This window comes from Cibotium barometz, chromosome 6 (assembly GCF_041138505.1).
Source record: "Cibotium barometz isolate CiBa-2024 chromosome 6, ASM4113850v1, whole genome shotgun sequence".
NCBI classification, from domain to species: Eukaryota; Viridiplantae; Streptophyta; class Polypodiopsida; order Cyatheales; family Cibotiaceae; genus Cibotium; species Cibotium barometz.
In genome coordinates this window covers 40,195,377-40,218,951 of record NC_141051.1, presented here as the reverse complement: position 1 = coordinate 40,218,951, position 23,575 = coordinate 40,195,377, and the positions used below count along the sequence as shown (strand labels likewise).

The 23,575-nt window shown below is 47.6% G+C and overlaps 1 protein-coding gene across 1 annotated transcript in view; it reads left to right on the top strand.

Annotated features, from left to right (window-relative positions):
* Positions 1–22,970, top strand: part of LOC147637739 (coatomer subunit beta'-1-like) — a 35,824-nt gene extending 12,854 nt beyond the window's left edge. Inside the window, exons 9-24 of the mRNA XM_086799580.1 lie at positions 3,145–3,213; positions 3,322–3,469; positions 3,840–3,905; positions 4,044–4,232; positions 4,978–5,118; positions 5,273–5,347; positions 5,524–5,700; positions 5,783–5,874; positions 5,981–6,097; positions 20,887–21,001; positions 21,185–21,256; positions 21,389–21,585; positions 21,770–21,863; positions 22,053–22,159; positions 22,299–22,425; positions 22,527–22,970. Of these exons, the coding sequence (XP_086655706.1) occupies positions 3,145–3,213; positions 3,322–3,469; positions 3,840–3,905; positions 4,044–4,232; positions 4,978–5,118; positions 5,273–5,347; positions 5,524–5,700; positions 5,783–5,874; positions 5,981–6,097; positions 20,887–21,001; positions 21,185–21,256; positions 21,389–21,585; positions 21,770–21,863; positions 22,053–22,159; positions 22,299–22,425; positions 22,527–22,667 (1,927 nt within the window). The 3' untranslated portion in view covers positions 22,668–22,970. The remainder of the gene's footprint in view (positions 1–3,144; positions 3,214–3,321; positions 3,470–3,839; positions 3,906–4,043; positions 4,233–4,977; positions 5,119–5,272; positions 5,348–5,523; positions 5,701–5,782; positions 5,875–5,980; positions 6,098–20,886; positions 21,002–21,184; positions 21,257–21,388; positions 21,586–21,769; positions 21,864–22,052; positions 22,160–22,298; positions 22,426–22,526) is intronic.
* The last annotated feature ends 605 nt before the right edge of the window (positions 22,971–23,575 follow it).

Genomic DNA, 23,575 nt, shown 5'->3' with positions numbered 1-23,575 from the left:
GAGTCCAATCACCTCGGCGAACAGGGACACTTCGAGATCTGCTGCATGAGAAAGTCCTTCCACGGCTGAGTGCCTGGAAGAAAGCCCCTAACAACAAGCTTACAGAGCAAAGCCTGACATTGCACCTCAAGGTCAATGATATTCAATCCCCCTTCTTGCTTAGGCATGATAATGGTTTCCCAAGCAACTCTGGCCCTGGTGTGTGCATTTCCATCAAGCCCTGACCAAAGAAAGTTCCGAATAAGGCGACGAAGCTGGCCAATGCAACCCTTCTGAAAAATCGAGCAGGAAGCAATAAACCAAGCTGTGGCTAGCAAAACTTGGTTAACCACCAAAGCTCTAGAGGCCAAATTGAGCTTCCTTCTACTCCAGTGATGAAGTTTGCTTTTAATGCTTAAGAGCACAAGAGCAAACTGTTGTGCAGGGGAGATGTCAACGCCCACCTGACAACCAAGGTATCTGGCAGAGCATCCTCTCTCAATCCAAGTAAATCCAACATCTGGACCCCCAATCTGCAAGAGGAGAATCACTGATCCAAAAACCAACTGATTTATGCCAATTGATAGTAGCTCCTGCTGCCAAACAAAAGGCTTCCAAGGCTGTCTGGAAAGCACATAAACAAGCTTGTGAAGCCTCAAGGAACAACGCCGTATCATCTGCTAACTTAGAGTCCAAAAACTCTTCCTCCGTTCATAAAGGTAGCCTGAGACCCACAACACCAGGGGCAGCCCGAAGAAACCTGCTCATAGCCTCAGCTACAATGAGGTACAATAAAGGGGCGAGGGGACAGCCCTGCCTCACCGAATGGGAAATTTGAAAATGCTCGCCGCGCCCCCCACAAGCTAAAACAGTGCTATGAGCCTCCCTGTTTAGGCAGGACACCTCTCTGATCCAGGTTTGGGAAAACCCCGTGTGTGCCATAGTGCCCTCCAAAAAATCCCAATCCACTCTGTCATAAGCTTTTTCAAAATCAAGCAAAAGAATGGCAAGAGGCTACTGACTAGACTTTACCCACTCGACAGCTTCCCAAAAAGAAAAGATGTTATCAAATATACTCCTTCCTTGGAGGAACCCATTCTGTGTATCATGGATAGTCCTTTGGAGAATCGACTGCAACCTTATACTCAAGGCTTTAGCTAAGATCTTATATGCAGATCCAAGGAGAGTGATGGGCCTCCATTGCGTGATGTCAGTCTTGTCCCCACTCTTGGGGATAAGGTGAATCAGCCTCTTTGTGATGTATGGCAGCATCATACCCGACAGCCACATTTCCTGAAGGGCAACAGTGATAGCATCTCCAATATGATCCCAAAAAAGAATAAAGAAGGCGGGAGAAAGACCATCATCCCCTGGGCATGAACCACTAGAAAGAGCATGCAGTGCACTGTGCGTGAAGGAATTCATCCTTTGAGAAAGGGGCATCCAGGGAAGAACACATAGCATCTGTAATGAGCTTGGGCATGCACTAGCAAACTTTCTGCCGTGCCACATCTCTTGGAGGAGAGGGCACCTCTGTAGTCAACAAAGACCGATAAAAATATGAAGCAATACCCCTTACCTTATCAGGCTCAATCTGAACCTCACCTTGTGAATCCTGCAAGTACCTCACAGAATCCCTGCTATGGGAAGGTCTGTGTGCTTAAAAAACTCTTTGTTGCATCTGCCACCCAACTGAGTCCAAAAAGCCTTGTTCGCATGAAACGCGAACTCAGCCCTCCTGTCCATGGTCAACTGCAGCTCTGCTCTAACTGTGGTCAAGAGGTCTGTAATCCAAGACGCATGTGGATGCTTTTCATGTTCCCTCTGAAGAGCAGCAATCCTACGTCTAATAGCTCTCTCCTTGTCCAGAGCCTCCTTCTTGGACAAGGCAACGCTATGATAATGATGGCTAGTCCTCTCAAGAGCCAGTGCAATATTATGACGAGGATCAGGACCGTCACAAGATCTCTATATCTCTCTGATCTCAAGGGAGATGTCAGCATCTAGATAAAGAGAGTCAGGGATACGGACATGGGGAGAAGCCGAGCGAGTCCTAGGCTCCTTGAGACACAAAGCGACGGGGCAATGATCGGATTTGGTGGTGCTAGGCATAATAGCAATGGTGCCTCCTTTGTCCAGGGACCAATCATCCACATAAATCTGTCCAGACATGCAAAGATGCTCTCATCCCCGCTCCTGCGGTTATGCCAAGAGAAAGATAAGGAGTTTGGCCTTCTCTGGGAGTCATCCTCCGTCCAACAATCCCTGCCAAAAAAAGAAAGCGTGAACCTCTTGTATGAGGCTCGCTCCAATGGGTGTAAACCCCCTTCGGGTCCACCCTTCTTGTTAGAAGGTTGCTCAACCATATTGAAGTCTCCTCCCACTATCCAATGATCAACTTGGGGAATGACATTTGTAATGGTGTCCCAAAAGGCCCACCCTTTCACCTCTCACGTTAGGTGCATAGATATTCAAGATTCCCAATTTCTGACCCTCATGCATGATCAAGATCCACTACACTCTAGCAGGGATGATAACACCGTGCCCAATAACATGAGGTATAACAGATGCTGCCACTGAAATGCAAACACCCCCTCTAGTCCCAACATCCGAGGACTTGAAGGTGTGACCAGAAAGCATCTTACCAGTTTTGCCACACTGAGATCTATCCAATTTGTGTTCTTGCAACAAAAGTATATCCATAGACCCTCTTGTAACAGCAGGGTGAAGCTGGTCCTTCAGAAGGCGCTTCCTACCACGGGTGGGAAGCCCTCCAAGGCCTTGAACATTCCATGAGACGATTCTCATGGAAGAGAAGAGGGTTTGACCCCCGATCTAAGAAGACGATGGGCAGCCTGAGGACGCATCTCATAATGCTGGAGGACGAGATAATCCATGGGGCAAAGTCCACTGACATGCCCTTGTCCGAGGCCCTGCACAGTACCTGCATATGTACGAGAAACCTGTGCGCCTTGCGGGGCATCAAGGGCAATGGCATCATGCTGAAAATCCTGCAATACATGATCCCCACTGTGCTGAACATCTTGCATATCGCCCCCTCCAAGTATACTTTGCTAAAAATGGTTTTTAAGGGTTCTACTTTTTCATGTGTGGTTTTCCAAATAGTTTTCAAGTTTTTCTCATGATTTGGTTTTTTGGTCTTAGGCTGGAAAATACATTGAATTATGGTTTAGAACGGGTGTGGACTATTGGATATTTAAAGAGCTCCAACAGGTACACTAGCTGATCTTGTTCATGTCTTGTTTGGTGGTTGGCTCGAAGTATGGGTGATTTGAAGGGTTGGTGTTTGAACTCTTAGACCTTTTTGCTTGTGAGCTGCAGGATTGCTATCGGATACGATGAGGGTGCTATTATGATCAAAATAGGAAGAGAGGAGCCAGTAGCAAGCATGGATAATAGCGGGAAGATTATCTGGGCAAAACATAATGAAATTCAGACCGTGAACATTAAATCAGTTGGATCAGAAGAGGTATTGAGATTAGGGCTATGTAAATGCTATGCATTTTTCTCTTAGGCCCCTTGTACACAACCCTGCCCATCCCTTCAGATGATGGTGGGGGTGGCTGATCATGGCCCAGGCAATCAGGGCTGCTTGTCCAGTTTTCATGGCTGTTATGTAAAGGGCCTTAAATCAGCTCTGCTTTTTGTCTGAGGCAGTGGTGACTTTTGAATTGGTTTCTTTATGATTTGCTTGGAGTCTAATGGCTCTTTCCATAAACTTTAGTGTGATATCCACTTGTGGATTGCAAACTAGCTAATTTTATGTCTTTTCTTCTTTGGTAATATCCACTTGTGGATTGCAAACTAGCTAATTTTATGTCTTTTCTTTGATTATGCAGGTAGCTGATGGTGAGAGGTTACCATTGGCTGTCAAGGAGCTTGGAAGTTGCGATCTTTACCCACAAGCAAGTGCCTGAGTTCATTTGAACTCATAAGAATGTGTTCAAGCACAACCCACATATGATTAGTGCCTGCTTGAAGACGCAAAACCATGCTTGGCGGTTGGTTTGGAGATATTCTGAGTTTTAATGGTTGTTGTGCAGAGCTTAAAGCATAATCCAAATGGAAGGTTCGTGGTGGTGTGTGGAGATGGAGAGTACATCATTTACACGGCTCTTGCTTGGAGAAATCGGTCTTTTGGGTCTGCTCTAGAATTCGCGTGGTCAGTGGATGGTGAATATGCTGTTCGTGAGAGTACATCAAAAATCAAGATATACAATAAGTCATTCCAGGTGAAGATTCCTTACGCTCACTCTTCCATGCATACATGCACTCACAAGCATGGGCAAAGTGTGCCTCATTAGGGACATTTACCCTGTGCGAGTCTTCATGCAACTTGGTCCTGAAACCAAAGATGGAAGCTGCCTTAAGATCTCTTTCCTGGCTGAATATTGTTGAATTCTTTCCATACTCATCAGGTCTTTTTGTGTTTTATTTTTGTGCCTTGATCGAAGCCCTTAATAGACTACAGCCTTGCCATATTTATTTTCCGGCTTTTTTAAATGTATGCTTGTAAGATCATCTCCATGAATCCTTTTCTCCTGGCCTTGAACCCTCTCTCCCTCATTTCCATGCACTGTCTGGCAATTTTTTGCTTACTTTGTTGATTCAACAAATGGCTTGGAAGTCTAGCATGTCTACTTCTGATAGTGCAATGTTTTGATGGCCTTTGAGCAGCTTTGTTCGACCTTTTTGTGCATATCGTTGACTCAACGGTTGCTGGCAAATGCTGTGTCTTGTTCTTCTAATATGCCTACCTCTGATAATACGATTTTTAGTTTTGCAGCTGTAAGAGCTGTCAAGCCATCTCCTCCGAGGATTTAGACCAAGTGATTTTTTTTTGCTGTTCCAATACTGGAGTCTGGTCTTGCTAGGTTCTGCAAATGTAGCTTTAAAAGCTAGATGGCCTACACATTGCATATTTGTAAAATTTCACTAGTTTTATGATTATCTGATATTATTTTGTAGTAATTGCAGGAGAGAAAAAGCATCCGGCCCACTTTTTCAGCTGAGGGCATCTATGGAGGAGCATTGCTGGCTGTTCGCTCAAATGACTTCGTATGCTTCTATGACTGGGCTGAGTGCCGAGTGATTCGGCGCATAGATGTCACTGTGAAGGTATGGCATGGTCTTTAGGCAGGCTGGAGGAGATGTGCCAGGTTATGTGGGACCGCAAAGATTGACATCTAAATGTTTCAGTCTGGTCAAGAGAAAGTCTAATAAATACTACACAACAACGCACCTTTCTTTTGAGTGTTTCATACATGTGCAGGATATCTACTGGGCAGACAGTGGCGACTTGGTCACAATCTCAAGTGACAATTCCTTCTACATACTCAAATACAATGTAGGTTAAGGGTGCATTCCATGTTGCTTTTCGACCTGTTTGCCTCATAGGAACCCATGATCATGTTAGAAAGTGTTGCCATGTACAAAGGGAAACTATTCCTCCAAAGGCTGGAACTAATTACTTTAATGCAAACTTTTTGTCTCTTGAATCTCAAATGCATGCTATCAATGCAGCGAGATGCTGTGGCTGCCTTCGCAGACAGTGGCAAGGCAATGGATGAACAAGGAATCGAGGATGCATTTGAACTCCTGCATGAGATCTCTGAGCGGGTTCGCACGGGTATATGGGTTGGCGATTGCTTCATTTACAACAACTCAGCGTGGCGCCTGAACTATTGTGTTGGAGGGGAGGTAAATTAGCTGAGATGATACCTGCTCTAAATTGAGCCACTGAATGTTTTCAAAAACTTGTTTCAAGTGCTCTATAATGCAGGTCACCACAATGTATCACTTGGATCGGCCCATGTATCTGCTTGGTTATCTTGCAAGCCAAAGTAGAGTTTACCTTATCGATAAAGAGTTCAAGTGAGTCTGTTAAAATTGCGCATATCTTACAGATTCTCTCTTTTTGATAACACTAGCTCATTATAGTATTGGAATCAGCCTTGTGTTGTGCTGTTTTCCATTGCAGCATTATGAGCTACACCTTATTGCTAAGTCTTGTTGAGTACAAAACCCTTGTTATGAGGGGAGACATGGAAAGGGCTGAAGAAGTGCTACCGACAATACCAAAAGAGCAATATAACAGGCAAGAGGCATTTGACATGCTATATGCATTGGTAGTTTTTTATTTTTCTTCACTTATAGAAGCTTTTTAAGAAGCAACTGCTCCTCCATGTTAAGAGCTTACGGTCCGATCACATAAGCTAATGGGTTTCCATGGCTGATTATGAAGTCCTCACATAGGGAATTTTGCTAAGAGTGCTTTGCTTTGCATGGAGTAGTAAACCATTTCAAAGGCTTTGTGTGTTAGTCTTGGCTATATAAGTAGACATGTTTGAGATTTAATGTGTAATATAAACAAATGTAGAGTGAATAGTGTCGTGATTGAGATTTAATGTGTAATATAACAAGTGTAGAGTGAGAAGTGTCGTGTTTGTTGCATTGATGCTAAAGGCCTCTCGTATATAGAGAATGAAATGTTACAATTTAGGAGTCATGCCTCTTGGAAGAGGCGCTACTCTTCAATGAGTATTTGATTTTTAATGCGAAGAGGCATGTCTTAGTGGTTCACACACAACTCTTCATAAAGAATTGTGTCTCTTTGAATGGCCATGTGTCCCTTCATGGAAAATCACGACCCTTGGTTGTATCGCTTCATGAAAGGGTGTGTTTCTTTCTCAAAGGGTGTGACTTTTGGTGAAAGGGTGCCAACCGTTTTGTGGAAGGGTGTGATCCTTGGGGAAAGGTCACGTCTCTTGGATTATGTCTTCTCAAATAAATAGAGTTAAGTGGTTAATGAAGATGATTAAGTCACTTATTTCCTTCCACTTAATGAAAACCTGCCTTGAAAATATTGTAATTTATTGTTGTTCTGTATTCTTGCTTGGAATATCAAATCCTAAGTTGTAGGATCTTCTCTCTTCTTTCTTGTCAAAAGCCATTGTCGTTTGTCAAGCTCGGTACTAGTTAGGTTATCGTGCAGTATCCTTGGGGGAGCAAGTTGGGCAGTCGGGCAGTTGGCGACGTAATGCAGCACGGAGACCTCGGCGGCTGCTAGTGGATGAGTGGTAGGTGGCGAAGAAGAACAGGCAGCTAAGGTTTAGGGGACAATGTTCATGCGGTGCCGGACGGCGAAGATGGTGAACTGAAATGCCGAACGTCAACGATCAACGGCATGTGTCGGATGGTGAAGATGGTGACGACATTGAATTGAAACGCCGAACGTCAACATCGGTGGTGTGTGTCGGACAACGAGTGGACAGAGGCCTGCTCGATGGAAGTGTCCCCAAAAAACTCGAAATTCTGTCAAGTGCCACACAAGCACAAAGTGGGCGCAGGGCCGCCCACTGTGCTGCCTGCCGGCAGAGGTGGCGCTGAGCGCACTAGTGCCGGCCCTTTTGGAGACGAAAAGCGGGCGTAGAGTGGCAGGCCAGAGGCGTTGGAGCATGGGCCGGACAGAATGACAAGCTCAGACAGAATGGCGTGCTTCTCAGTCATCGGACAGAACGTACACATTTGCCGGACAGAACGTCCTGGGCTGTGCAGTAGGGGGGCTCTGATATCACTGTTGGCCCAGGGCCTGTCTTACAGATTAGGGTTAGGGTTTCACACAGACACGCACACAATTAGTAGTAGCAAGTACACAGTGGATAGTGATTGATGCTCACACAATGGATTGCATTGGAATGTGTGGAGTCAACTCCATAATATCAAAATACAAATAAAAGTGGTGGTGTCCTTTCACACCAGATGATATCCAAGGGGAAAAACCCAAAGGGAGAAAAGTGCCCTTGGTTAGCCCATGTTCACATGTGGCACTACTTATAGCATATATGCCAATAATTACTAGTGTTAGTTTGCATTAGAGTTCTTTTAGTCTCTTAACTAGTTAAGTCTTTGAAGTCTAAATTCTAAGGTTGCTCTTATGTATAGTAATTTACTAATTTGTATACTTTAATTCATAACTATATATAATGCCACGCTTAAGAGTTTTCTGCCACCAATTCATGATCTGGGCAATCGCTTGCTGAAGCTTCCGCTCCCCCCCCTTGCTCGCGCTGCTGCCTGCACGCCCTCCCCCCTTCCCGCCCTCGCATCTGTTCCCCCCCCTGCCTGCCCTGTGATTCTGCCTGCCTGGTTTTCTTGCGCCCCCCGCCCCAGCGCTGTAGCGTCCACTGCCCCCTGCTCCTCTCCTTCGCGCCCCCCTCCCTTCTTCAGCGCCTCGCCCCCCTCCGCCAGCCTCCGCCCTCTCTTCCCCCCACCCCCCTTTCGCGTTGCTTCCGCCCCCCCCTCTGGTTTTTTCTTCGCCGCCGCCTTACCCCCCCCTCCTCTTCTTTCTCCTTTTTTCCATCCCTTGGGTTTTTTTTGCCTTCCGCCTTCCCCCTCCGCCCTTTGTGTGCAGCTCGGTTCTTGCAGGACTCTCCGCATTCGCTCCGCCTTGGACATAGCTTCAGACTCTGATGGAGGCTCCTCCCGCCCCGCCTCAGAGGGACTCTTCCGCAGCCCCCTCGCCCGCCCCTGAGGATACCCCCATCAGGTTTTCTCTTTTGCCAGAAGAGGAAGCGAGCCTCGCTGCAGAGGTGGAACGCCTCCAGGCACATTCCACCATCTGCCGTATAGTCGGCACTCGCCCCAGCAGAGGGGAGATCCGGGATCTTCTCCAGGCCCGCCTTCTTGCAGATGTGGGCAAGATCCTGGACGTTCAGTTACTGGGCCGTGGACACTACCGGATTGAGTTCGAGACAGCTCAGAGCGTGGCCCAAGTCCTAGCCATGAGTCCCCTTGACATCAGGGGCGCTCGGGCATTCTTCAGACCTTGGCAGCATGGCTTTGACCCAACAGCGGCCGAGCAGGGGGAGCGCCTATTCCATGTTATAGTTTGCTTCCCTGGACTCTGCCGTGAGTACCTTCCTCTCCTTTCTAGGCTAGGAGCATTGGTGGGTTCGGTGCTTGAGATTGGTCCCACAGCAGCTTCAGTGGTGGTGGCTAGAGCAGCTGGGCTACCTTCGGTCAAAGTTTTGGTTCCTGACATCTCCTCCCTTCCGAAGGTCATTCAGCTGCCTAGGATAGGGGGAGGATGGATTGATCAGAGAGTGGAGTTTTCGGGGCTCCCGAACCAGTGTTTTATCTGCAGGCAGGTCGGCCACATGGCCAAGGCGTGCCCTCGCAAGAGACCCCAACCTTCACGGCAGCAGTAGGCCCCCGATGGCCCGCCCACAGATGCGGCTCGGCAGCCAGCCTCTGGGACACCTGCTCAGCCCACAGAGACCTTGGAGTGGCAGCCTGGACAGGGGCGCCGTCGAGGGAGACAGCCACAGCAGCACGCCTAGAGACCGATGCAGCAGCAGTCACAGTCTCAGCATCACTGGGTTCCCGTGAGGAACAGCTTTGCTCCCCTCCAGGAGGAGACCCCAGCGCCGACTGAGGACCAGGAGATGCCAGCACCCCCTCCTTCACCCCCACCCTCACCCTCACCCTCACCCTCACCCTCACCCTCACCCTCCCCTCCCCCGTCCCCTCCAGGAGGAGACCCCAGCGCCGACTGAGGACCAGGAGATGCCAGCACCCCCTCCTTCACCCCCACCCCCACCCTCACCCTCACCCTCACCCTCACCCTCACCCTCACCCTCACCCTCACCCTCACCCCCCCCTCCCCTCCCCCGTCCCCCCCTCCCGCCTCGCTTCCACCTTCGCCTCCTCCCGTTCCCGCTCCGGTTTTGGCAGCGGCTCCTTCTCCACCCCCTTCTCCCCTCCCTCCTCCCCCCCCGCTCGCCTCAGCTCCCCGGGAGGCCCTGGCAGTTCCCTGGTGCTCACCTGCAGTCCACCTGCAGTCCGGCGAACACTGAGCACCGACCTTGCTCGAGAACCGCAGAGGAGACTTACCATGTCGATTCGGGCTTCACGGATATCCTCTATCTGCAGCAGTCGGCTGAGTCGTCTCGACACTAGACAGCGCTCGGAGGCTTTTGATTACTCCTTCACACGGCTTTTTGGAGCGGAGGGCCCCCATGAGCCAGCACCCATCAGAGTCCATGTAGTGATACCTCCGGCCTGAGGGGAGGAGGCACTTGATTCAGCGGTGGCCTTCTCATTCCCTCTCTGTGGCCCTAGTGACCGGGAGTGGACTTTGGATCTTGCTCTTAGCATTTTGAGGACTCAGGCAGTTGAGTTTTCTCACCATGTGAGCGATCTGGAGGTGACAGACGTGATAGGCCGACTATGGGAGTTGGCTCATTTTTTCTTTGATACCGGGAGTGTGGATGCCTCCGGGATTCGACATTTGGTGGTTCGCATAGTGGCAGACTTAGCACGCGACCGTGGATATGTATGCATACACGAGGTTGCTCTGTTTGAGCGGGAGGCAGTCGCCATGGGACACAGCCACTGGCACCTGATCCGAGATTCTTGCAGCACACCGAGTGGGCAGATTCGTAGCCGCTCGGATGGGGACTATTCTCCATCCAAGCCGCTTGCGAAGGCCCGCCGTACCGCTGAGATAGCCTCCACCTCAGTAGGTCATCCATGAGGATCATCTCATGGAATGTACAGGGCCTTGGTGGCGCACACTATATACGTTATCGTGGTTGCTTGAGGCAGGAGCTTCAGAGATGCCTGGTTGGGGGCAGTATTGATATTCTGATGATGCAGGAGCACCATTTGGGTGAGAGCAGGATCCGGAGATACGGTTCGGTGATGCCTGGTAGATGGGACACATTTTGGTCTGCAGGGTTTGGCCCCTTGGGTGGGCAGGGAGGAGTATATGTATGGCAGAAGGCCATTGTGGATTGCGGGATCATTGTGCCTGGTAGAGCACAGTATGTCATTCTGAGGATGCATGATGAGCTCTTTGGCGGCTCAATGTCTATGCGCCCACCCATGCTAGTGCCAGAGCAGAGTTCTGGACCCAGGTTACGGATGCATTGCCAGAGGCCGCACATTGGTGTGTCGGGGGAGACTTCAACATGCTTGAGGACCCGGCCGATAGGGTGGGAGGCAGTCATGTTACAGTGCACGGCACGGAGCTTGCAGCTTGGGAGCAATTTTGCATGACACTGAGGATCACTGATGCATGGCAGCATGAGGCTTTCTCCCGCTCTCAGGACAGTCTTAGTTTCTCTCGGTCGGATCGCCGGCAGGGAGGGACTAATCTATCACGGATTGATCGCTTCTATGTGGGCGACAGGTTAGGGGAGTGTGGGGGCTCCGTTGGCATTCTCGCTGGCACCTCTTTTTCAGACCATGTGCCAGTTATTTTGACACTTGGGGAGAGGACACGGGAGACCAGCTTGCAGTTGAGGATCCCAAAGAGGGTACTTCCAGATCCTAGTCTCTCTGAGGACATTGAGAGGATATGGCATGATAGCTAGAGCTCTGACCAGGATGCAGCAGGCCAGTGTGCCCAGGGACTCATCGAGCTCAGCTCTTTTTTGCACGCTGCAACCTTGACACGGCTGGGAGAGACTCGCGAGTGGGAGCGTTGGTTGAGATGTAGCCTTGCTTCGCTCCAGCGCCTTCAGGAGCAGCAGCCTACATGTGAGTGGGTGGCGTCCCAGCTGAGCCAGGCACGCCAGGAGGTTAGAGAGGCAGAGGAGCAGAGACATGAGTTCTACTATCGTCGCCAGGCCTCTCAGTGGACGCAGCTTGGTGATAGAGTGACTGGGGAGTTTTTTGAGATTACTGGACCACGCCATGCTCGAGCAGGAGTTCGCCAGCTCAGGAGGCAGGATGGATCGGTAGCCATTGAGCCCGGGGAGATCAGAGCCATTGCCACTGAGTTCTATAGAGACCTGCTTTCAGCGGAGCCAGCCACTGAGGCTCGGGATGCTTGCAGACAGACTGTGTGGGCCCATGTGCAGAGGAGGGTCACAGATCGTATGCGCACAGTTCTGGGTGAGCCTCTTTCAGAAGTTGAGCTTGCTGAGGCCTTGAGGGTCCTTCCGCGCCATAGCTGCCCTGGGGAGGACGGATTGACATCTGCCTTTTTTATGCGCTATTGGGACCTTTTGGGGCCAGGCCTCCGCAGGGGCTTTCAGTATGTTTTGGACACTGGGGTGATGCCACAGAGCTTTTCAGAGGGCTTGATCTTTCTTATCCCCAAGGGGGAGGGAGTATCAGATGACATTCAGAATTGGAGACCTATTACGATCCTCAATACTGTCTACAAGGTCTTAGCAAAGGCCTTGAGTTTGAGGATCCAACCCTTCCTGGGGGAGTTGATTCATGCTACCCAGACAGGATTCGTCAAGGAGCGCAGTATCCTTGATAACATTTTCACCTTCTGGGAGGCGACGGCCCGAGCTAGATTTCTCGGTGAGGACCTGGTCGTGATGCTTCTCGATTTTGAGAAGGCATACGATAGAGTCGATTGGGGTTCCTTAGAGGGCACTATGCTTCGCGTGGGCTTTGAGCTAGTTTGGATTCGAGGAGTGGCGGCTCTATATTCCACAGCTCGTAGCCAGGTGTTGATGGCATGAGGACGGGGGCCGAGTTTCAGGGGTGTCCTCTCGCCCCGTTTCTTTTTCTCTTCTTTGCTGAGGCTATGAGCATGTATCTGACGGCAGAGGAGGTTGGTTTGAGAGGACTCCAGCTCCCAGTCCGTGGGGAGGACCTGCTTGATGCTGAGTTTGCTGATGACACGGGTTTGTTTTTGCATGGCCAGGAGGCCAATCTTCAACAGGCAGAGCAGTCGCTTCAGGTTTTTAGTGCACAGCTTCGGGAGCATTGATCAATTGGCGCAAGACAGTGGCCTTTTGGATCAGTAGCGCTCCCACTCCGGCATGGAGCCCAGACCCGGGTTTTAGATGGATTCCTCTTGGCACAGCAGTGTGGTATTTGGGATGCCAGATTGGCCTAGATTTGTCACCTGAGCAGCAGATTGCCCCGCTTCTTCTGAGCATTCGGAAGAAGCTTTTGTATTGGAGTACAGCTCGGCTATCCTTGGCTGGGAGGGTGGTGGTGGCAAATCAGGTGCTTTTAGCGACCATGTGGTACATCACGTCTTGCTGGATCTTCTCGAGCTATTGCATCAGCCAGGTACAGAGGTTGATCAGGAACTTTCTTTGGTCTGGGCGGGATGGTCAGCCAGCCCGGGCTAAGGTTGCTTGGGCAGTTATTACACTTCCGCTGGCCCAGGGGGGCTTGGGCATTATAGATCCAGTGTAGAGCCTTACTGGGGAAGCTTATTGTTCGGGGGCTGCTTCCAGGCACACTGAGCCTTGGAAAGAGCTTCTTTTTCAGCGGCTGCAGGCTAGGGCTCCTCCAACAGGGGGCACTTGGGCACCAGAGATACGATGGATCTTCATAGAGATGAGGAGGACAAGCCTCAGTAGAGGATGGGAGGACAGATTTGCCTTGAGTATCCTGCGAGCTTGAGAGTTGCTGAGACCGGGACTCTCTCAGAGACCTCCTCCTTGTGATGAGGAGCGGGCCAGACAGTCGCTCATCTGGAGCCCAGCGGTACGCACAGAGCAGGGTCATATGCTAGGTTCTCGGTCTCGTCTAGCCTGGGGACCATTGGCGGCAGGCCCAGCACGTAGTTTTGGAGACTGGCAGGCCTTCTGCAGTCTCCCAGAGGAGATCCAGGTGGAGAGGCTGAGTCACTTCAGAGGGGGGGTGATTATGAGGGATGACATTCAGGAGGCACTCACAGAGGAGTGGTTCACGCCTCTCGAGCCAGTGGCCCCACGGTGGATGGGAGCCTTTACACAGTTGGAGATCCTGATTGCTGTCAGAGCTTGCACTGAGGATGGTAGATGCCTCTACTATGAGATCCAAGATGAGGGCAGACTTCAGAGAGTGGAGGCGGAGTCGCCTTTGGTTGCAGAGTGCATCTTTCAGAGGATACGGGTTGTGGCCACCGCTTCCCGGAAGTGGCATATTGATCCAGACCCTGCAGATGTGGACTCTGATTGGCGCATTTGGGCATATGCAGCGCGCCCCTTGGCCCGGCTCCAGTGAGACCCTGGCGAGTACGAGTGGCATGATCCTTATGCATCCCCCGAGGCCACAGAGATCACCTTTTTCCAGTATACGGTTCGGTTGGGGAGACATATTTTGACGGCGAGGAGGTGTCACTATTTGGGCATTCTCTGCGCTTCAGGCCTATGGACGAGTTCTGTAGGATGGACTGGCATCTTATGGTTGGGGACTTATGTCTACACCGAGAGCCAGTAGGCTGGATATATGGGTTGGGATTGTGTATCTGCGCCCAAATCCAGAGTGTGGTACCACGGACTACAAGCTAAATGAATAGGGAGACTGTTCAATGCATCCTTGCATAACATGTTTGCAAGTTAAAAATCCTGTCTTTGCATGAACTATTTGATTGCATGCAAGATTTGTTTGTGTAGTTCACATGTAGGGGACGCCCTCTTGTGAACTGTGCGAGTGAAACTGTATTCTGACCTCGTTTGTGGGCTGTAGACAGGTGGTAAATACACCACTTTACTCTTTTATGAGTTAAAGCAATATATTCTTTGTTTTGCAGGTCCACACTTTAATAAGTGTGTCCGCCCAAGTTATAAGTGAGATTGGGCGTCCACACTTCATTAAAGCTCGGGCGGACAAACTATAAGTAAGAATAGACTAGAATTCCCTTCCGGTCGGCTAGGCGAGTGTCCAGGCACCCTTCCCACTAAATTTGTGTGGAAAAGGGATGGTTATGGACTGGGTGGCAGTATGAGGACCTGCCACCATGCTATTACTCATTTTGAAAATTACCTCTCTCTACACTCTCTCTCTAGAAATAGGCGCCCCCCTTCAAGAGAGCCTATTTTTGTTATTCTCTCTAACTTTTTGCTTGGTGAGAGTGCTGATTTTCATTCCCTCTTGCTCCCAGCTCCAATGGAAAGCTTGAAGATTCTTCCTTTCACAGTTAAGCCTCCAGTTGCTCACCTTTTCACTCTATCTCTCTCTTCTAAATGAATATGGAGTCTCCTAACCATTCTACCGCCCCCAAATTCTGCTGAAACCCTAATTTTCAGAAACCCTAATTCTGCAGAAACCCTAATTTCAGAAACCCTAATTTTGGAGGAAACCATACCAAGCTGTGCCCCTTACTCATAGGCATCTAAAGAGCCCAAAATGCCCAATTTTGGACTCATATAACCTGCTTAAAACCCTAAAAATTAGAAACCCTAATTTCAGCCGGAAGTGGAAAATGGTCACATTCAAGCTGTAGTTCGTCCGCACGGAGGTGGAGCTCGACATTGATCGTCCAATACTTGGTAAGAGCATTTTGCAAGCAATTTTCAATTTGAGATTCGAATGCTTTGTCAATATGGTCTCCTATGTCTCGGTCCTGGCACACACATGTGTATGTGTATGGATGCCAGTGGAGCATAGCTGCGTTTGACAAGCTTCAAGGAATCAAGGAACGAAGCTACTCTCAAGTGAAGCTATGGATTCCATCGTCTACGACAAATTTGTTTGCAATGCTGTTTTCATGATCATGGATGCACTTGAACAGTTTGGCATGTGAATGCCCGTGAGGCTTGTAACAGTTTTCCTTGATAATAAAATCTATTACAAGGGGGGTCGGCCCTTTCCGGCCCTAGTGCAGTGTGCAAAAATAAAATTCAGCTTCTTACTCTATTGTGTTGCGCCATTTAAAATTGTTTAATTATGTTAATAGCTTAAGTGTTTGCCAAGATTGTGCTCAACCCCGACCGGGGGAATCTCAGGAGGATGGTCTCTCCAGCTGCATCGGAGCATTGGCGGCTACAGGGACTCTCACAGAAGTTCTTGGAGGATTTCTGGACCAGGCTCTGGGCTAGTCGACAGGCACGCAGGATCTCGACTTTCCAGTGGCTGGTCGCCCACAAGGGCTCTGCAATTGGCACCTAGCTTGTCTACAGTGGTCTTCTGGCGGCCTGCGTCCGATGCGGCCACCCTTTGGAGACACAGAGACATTGCCTATGGGACTGTCCTCAGGCGCAGCGGATTTGGCTGCGGATGCTGCGCATTCTGGTCCCCCTCTCTCCAAAGGGCATGTATACGTGGGGTGCCGCTGCTTGGTCGACTTCGTCAGGGCCTGCTATGGGCTATGAGATGGAGGAGGACAGCCAGGCCATCAGATTCATTAGGGCCAGCCTCGCCTTGTTCCTTCACCAGATTTCTCGTCCGTCGGCTGGACACAGGAGCGGGATCTAAGACGGGGAGCTCCTGAGCAGCCTCACCATCTGGTTCACCTGGAGAGCCCGGTGTTTCAGGGCCTTTGAGGGGAGACTGGAGCCACCAGCAGAGACTGTTCGGGGGATTTGGCAGGAGTTGATCCACACCCTGCGAGGACAGTATGACCGCATCCGGGGTGACTCGGATGAGGCGATCTTGCGGCGCTAGGCCTTTCACACCACTTGGCGCAGCGGCCCCTTCTATACCCTACACGCGGGTTCCCCCCGTTGGCACTACAGGCCACTTGTTTGGCTTTTCCCCCCTCCTATTGTATGATATAGCCCCTCAGCTCTTTGTACTGATATTTGTACTTTTCTGCACCTAGGGAGAGTCTCCCTAGCTGCCTTGCTTGGATCTCTGCTCTGTTTTCTTATGAGCAGGAGAGGGTCTTTTGTAGCCCTACGGGCGTTTTTTTATATAACTAATGAAAGGATCTTTTCTCGAAAAAAAAAAAAACTATATATAATGCCATAAAATCTTCACATTATGACCAAATTAAGCTTTTCAAGTCTAATGGCCAAAGCTTCCCTCTAATGATTTTATCAAGACAACTTAACAAAGTTGGTTCTACTATTTGCTCACTCCAAAGCATCCAAAGTCGTTAGGAATCTTTAAAAAAATGTTGATGGGCATCTTTCTTAGAAAAAACAACTCACACATGAAGAGTATTATAGGCAATCAAATAGGTCTTTGCAAGGACTCTAGCAAATGAACATATTAGCATATCAATAAAGGTGACCAAGAAGACAAAGGCGATAAAATTCATTATGAAGTTGTTCTCTATCAATCTCTTTTGAAAATCACGTATACAAGTTTGTTTGAAAAGCAAATCATCTAGTCTAATTTACCAATTTCAGAAGATTACTTGATGTCAAGAAGAGGCCTGAATTTCTCTCCCTCTTAAAAGAACAAGATGTTTTCATCTTGCATAAAAGTTCGGGTAGTCTCTAACAAGATCTTCTTGACTCTATTTTGGAAGTAGTAGACGGTTTGACAAAGGTAGCCACATGTATCGCTTAAAAGGTAGCCACATGTATTGCCGCTCGTGTAAAGACCACAAGTACCACACTCGACATAGCCCAATCGTTTGTAAAGAATGTATTCAGATCGCATGGTATGCCCAAGAGAATTGTATCACATAGAGGCCTATTTTACATCTAAGTTTTGGCAAGTTTTCTTCAAAGCAGTAGGTAGAAGACTTAACATGAGCACAACTTATCATTGAGAAAAAGATGGACAAACCAAAAGGGTAAATCAAGTCCTTGAGGATATGTTCAGAATGTTTTTGGTGAGTTTTCTTATAATAGCGCACACATGTTTCCATTGGCATGTCACCTTTCAAAGCATTGTATGGACAGGATTGCCTAACTCCTTTGACTTGGTCAGGCCTCGTTTCTAGAGTAGAAATGTCTAAACAAATGCTACAACAAATGGAACAACAAACCTAAGAGATTAAACAATGTATGAGAGAAGCCCAAGATCAACAAAAGCACTACGTTGACATAAAGAGTAGTCTAAAGGGGGAGAGATGGTCTTTGTAAGAGTTCAACGAAAAAAGAGCTCTTTATCTTTGGGTAAGTTTCAAAAGTTAGCACCTAGATTTTGTGGGCCGTATCCTATTCTCCACAAACTAGGTGACCTCACATATCAGCTTCAACTTATGCCTCATCTTCGAATTCATGATGTATTTCATGTCAATCTTCTAAAGAAGTATGTGGCTGATCCATCCCATGTTCTTAATGATGTCTCTTTATCTCTTTATCCATTGAGTCAGTTGATTACCAGAGAAAGTTCTTCAAACTAGAGAAAGAATTCTCCGTTAATAGAGTGATCCGAGAAATGCTTCTTCAATGGAAACATTATCCTATTGAAGATGCTTTTTGGGTAACTGACATAGCGTGCTCGAGTTTGAGGAATTCCAGTAATAAAGTTTGTAGTAATATATTTCCACTTCATTTCAGGTATATCTAGGGGTTGCAATTCTCTTGGTAGCTTGACTCTCTCAGCTTTTACTCTCTGACAATCAAGACATCTCCTTTTATAATCATGGACAAAGTACTTTAAACCCGGCAAAGAAAAAGCTCTTCTTTACAGCTACATAAGTCTTGTTAAATCTTGGATGTCTGGCTATTGGATTTTCATGTGCTTCTCTAAGGATACTCTTTTTGATATTGTCATAGTCGGGAATGCATATATGATTGTTTAACATCATGAGTCCATCTTTGTATTTGTAATTCTCACACTTCTTCCGTTCTTCTTCAGACTTGTGAATCTTTGTACACAACTCAATGATTGGATCAAAGAATCTATTTTACAATTGTTTCTTTTATCTGATCAATAAATTGGTTTCTTACCATAGATACAATAGGTCTTGTACTCTTTCTACTCAGGCATCAACTACTACATTATCTTTTCTTGGTCTGTAAGTAATAAAAAATCAAGCTCTTGAATAAGGTCACTCCATCTTTTTTTGTCTAAAATCAAGATTGGGTTGGGTAACGTTATACTTGAGGCTTTGATGTTATGTTTGTATTTCAAATTTCTAACCAAGGAGATGATGTCTCCACATTTTCAATGCATGAACCATTGCAAGAAGTTCTAAGTGGTGTACGTGTTAATTTTTTTCATGCACTCTAAGCTTCCTAGATTTATAAGCAATAGGTCTACCCGCTTGATTAAAACTCCACCAATTGCAACTGCAGTAGCATCACTGGCAACTATAAATGGCTTATCAAACTTGGTGGTTTTAGAACAGGAGCATGCGTAAGAGCATACTTTAATTTCTCAAAAGCTTGTTGGCATTCTACATTTAAAAACTGGGGTGCCCAAGCTATAGTGCATGGGTGCTAGGGGCCTCAAGCCTTGTCCACCTTATTCCCCTTTGCGAGAAAATCATGTTCTCTCCCAAGGAGGCCACCTTAACCCATCTCATTAAAAATCAATTGCCACATGTCACCTAAGGTTTGGACCCCCTTCAATTTTGACTAATTGACCACCTTTCATATCTGTGTACTCTGTGCAAGCTTCTGTGCACACAGGCTCAAGAACATTTTTTGCTTGTATCTCTTGCTATAGGCAACCATTTGCAAAATTGGACCCATATTTGTGATCCTCATCTCATAAGCATCCTATTCATTCTATCAATTTTCCTGCTGTAACTGTATGGCGGTATGGACAGCACCAAAGGTGTCCTAGGAGCTGGTCTACTGTTATTGAAGCTGCAAATTCTAGTTTGGAGCTAACCCAGGTGGTCCCTAGTGCATCTATGTGCCCATGGGTGTTGCTTCTAGAGTCCCTCCTGCTGCTGTCTTGTATTGTGCCCGAGAGTGTCCACGAGTGTCTGTAAGGAGAACTAGCACACTCACTAACCGTGGGAAGGAGAGCCAGGCTTTAGTACGAGAGCGCCTGTGTGTGCATGGTCTCGGAATGACAGCTATGCGTACTTATCTCACATTTGGTGATGGTGTCTGTGACCGTGCTAGTACGACATCTACACGGACTATACTGTTTGGTACATGTATTCACATTTATTTTGTTGATGGCAAGCTTGGCACATGGTGCCCATGGTTATGCACAACGAAATACTCCAAGAAATACAAATGTATTGAGGGGTTGGCCCCTCCTGTTGGTCAAGCACCTAAAAAAGTGGTAATGAAGGGCAGCAGCAGAAGAGCTGGTGCGTAGGCAGCAAGGAGAGCATACATCTATTGGAATCGATATCAATGCCAGTCCATGCAACCACATGCATGGCCACCAGCCATACACAGACTCCCAGGAAGCACACCAATGCAAGCAGCAGGGCGCTGCAGCGGTCGGAGCAGGGGCTCCCATTTCCCTCCTTCACGCTGCCCCCAAAATAACCAGCCAGGGGAGGTGCTAGCAACCACAATCAACTCCAGCCCTTGTAGCACTGCGTAGACCCCACTCCATTGCTTATGGGATAGCTGGCATCCACCAAGAACACGTGGCAGTTTCACACAACCATATTGGAATTGATATCAGTGCTAGTCCATGCAATCACTTGCATGGCCACCAGCGAAGCAGAGACTCAGAGGAAGGGCACCAACGCGAGCAACATTCTGCTGCAGTGGTCGCAGCTGGGGCTCCTGTCTCCCCAGCGTGCTGCCCCTCAAATTAACCGGCCGGGGAGATGCTAGCAACCACAACCCATTCCAGCCCTTATAGTGCTGCATAGACCCTACTCCGCTGCTTATGCGATAACCAGTAATCACCATGGACACGTGGCAGTTATGCACAGGGTCTCGGCCCTCCTCAGAGAATGGCACCTCCAACAACATGCAGGAGAGGCAAAGTGCAGCCGGGTTGGCTGGGTGTTCTTGCAATGGAAGTTGTGCGGCCTTCCCTTGGCTTTTAACCTTCACATAATATTCCCCAGAATAAGCTAGGGACTGGTGAATGCCTGATTATTTCAAGTCAGGCCTCCACACGCCTAATGTGGGCATTGATCATGTATTTGTTTCATGTGTGCCCAGGTTGAGTGCAGCAGGAATCATCCATTTTATGTGAAATGTATTGTTGAAGGCTTACCCTGCAGTTGGATCGTGGATCTGATTTGTTTTACATTGTCTTCCAGCTTGCCCATCATTTATTCAGAAAGGCAACTTTGCTTGTGACAATCCATTTTATTGCTGCTCTACTTCTTGGGTGTACCATGGGTATCACTGACGTTTATGTCGGATGCAGTGTTGCCCGGTTCTTGGAGTCACGCAACATGCTAGAAGAAGCCCTTGCAATTGTGACGGATCCTGATTATAAGTTTGATCTCGCTGTCCAGTTGGGAAGGCTAGAAGTCGCAAAGGTTTGTTTCTCCCCTCATTTCCTCTTTGAGCTCAAGTTTTGGCAAAATTTTATATCTTATGAATCATTCACAAATCTGTATCTGTTCAATTATTGGACTAGAGTCTTGTCTGAAGATTTCCACTGGTCTGGCACGTCACATGGCAAGTTCCAGCACTGATAAACCAAGTGGTTGCTTTTGTAGGCTATTGCTGAAGAATCGCAAAGTGAGTCCAAGTGGAAGCAGCTTGGTGAGCTGGCAATGTCTTCTGGCAAGGTATGGTGGGTGGGTGCATATGTGCATGGGTGGGTGTGTGCATGCGTGGGGGAAATAAGTGGCATGTGTATCATTTGGAAGAGTCGCTTTGTATGTAGTTCCCAGCCAAGTCATGTAACCCTTTTTGTGCAGTTGGATGTGGCAGAAGAATGTTTGACACGTGCTGAAGATTTAAGTGGCTTGCTGCTGCTATATTCGTCGCTTGGAAACTCATCTGGAATGAAGAAGCTGGCTTCCTTGGCCCAAAAAAATGGAAAAAACAATGTGGCCTTTGTTTGCCTTTTCATGCTTGGACAACTTGAGGATTGTCTGCAACTTCTTGTGGATAGGTGAGCTCTGCTAAATCGTAACATGCAATTTTTGTTAACTGTTGCTGCTCAAGATACAGCCTGACATGGCCTTGAATATGTCAATAAAAGAGTTGATATTTAGATCCATATAGAAAATGCAGATAGCATGTGGCTCTCATTGGAAATTTTATTAAGGGATTTATGGACTTCATAACGGCTGCAGTAACCGGATACCTGAAGCTGCTTTCATGGCTAGAGCATACCTACCAAGCAAGGTCTCAGAAATTGTCAAGCTCTGGCGCACTGACCTCAAAAAGGTAAGGGCATGGGCAGATTGATACCACGAAGTTGTGATCACTCTAGTTTCTGAGAATTTTCATGCTTTTCGGTATCAAGCAGTTTGTTCATGTGAGGGTCTTAGATTCATGCACCCTCAAAACACAACACCCTTTGACAATAGGGACAATGCACACCAAGTAGCTATAGACTGTCTTGTATGTATGCAGATAAATCAGAAGGCTGCTGAATCATTAGCAGATCCAGAAGAGTATCCAAATCTGTTTCCAGATTGGCACTGGGCATTGGAGGCAGAAACAAGAATGAAACCCATAAGGTTTGCTTCACCAAGCAGTATTAATTGTGCACTTCTTGTTATCGTTTGTATTTAAGGTGTAAGAGCCCTTTTTTTATACTAGTGGGTACTGTCTTTCACGTCACATTTATTTGTTTTATCTTCATCTGATGTTTGGTAGAGAGAATCTTTTACCAGCAAGTGAGTACCTAAATCATGTGGGAAGCTCAAAGGGTGACTTGATTAACGAATTGAAGGCTTTACATCTGAATGGGATTCTACATATTGAGAATGGGGAGTCCTATGAGGTACATTTTTTTTTGGGGGATGATGTGTAGTATTTGTCACTCTCTTTACTTTCTATGGCCTAGTTGGAATTCTGATCTCTATGTTACCTTGCTGCGACAAGGCTGAGGTAGCGACTGAAGAGCATGTACAAGAGGACGGTGAAGAGGTACTGGTAAATGGCTATGAATATGAAGAACCATCTGCAGAAAGTGAGGTGCTTGTGAATGGAGAAAATCAAGCAGAGGAATGGCGTGAAGAGTGATCACAAAGGTTGGCTATTGGTCTTTCATGTCCTTTATAATATAAGAGACACAGGCATCGATTGAGGAAAGATGGGAGTGGGCCATGTGCTCATATATCTTCAGTGCAGAAGATAAATTTTTTTGGTAGATGTGGATGTTCTTTTCCAGGGCATAGGCTCATGTATTCTTTTAACCACATGTTTCTTTCATTGTAGCATCTATTTGAAGGCTATGGGTTAATACCCATGATGGAAAATTGTAAGACTGGCCTTCTGCAGAATCTTTGTAGACATCCTTTTTAAATAATAAGCTCGCTTTCACACTTACATGGCTTGAATGACTCTGTTTTTTGAATGGTGAGCTCCTTTTGACAGGTATGATACTTAGCACTCGTTTATAAGACAATGCTGTGCACAAAAGGCATGTGATTTGACATTTTGAGTTCATTTCTTGCTTGTCGAGTTTTGTTGTTTCTTTTCCAATGCTTTCTGGTGATGCTAGATGGCTCACCATGCTGTGTTCCGTATCAAGTCACTGCTGTTGGTATACTTGCTCTGCACTTTGTCCACTTCCTTTTCTTGCATACATGCTATCCATTTCTTCTCACATCTAGTTTGGTTTTGGAACCACAATCCTCAATATTGTTGAACAAGAGGGTAACTAGCACGAGCACTCTTTTGAGGTAAAATATGTGGTAAATAAGCTGATGATCAGAAGGTTGGTCCCTTCTAGTAGCATAAAAAAAAAAGGTAAGGTTTACGCCTTTTTTTGGGGGGGGGGGGGGGGGGGGGGGGGGAACCCCCGTCTGTGTATAGACTCAGCCGTTCTACCACTCGGGCTATTGTGCCTACCTCCTGTAGTTTGGCATGCTTCAGAAAATATTAATGGGATGTGGATGTACTTCTTTGTCCCCTTAGTTTAGATAGCT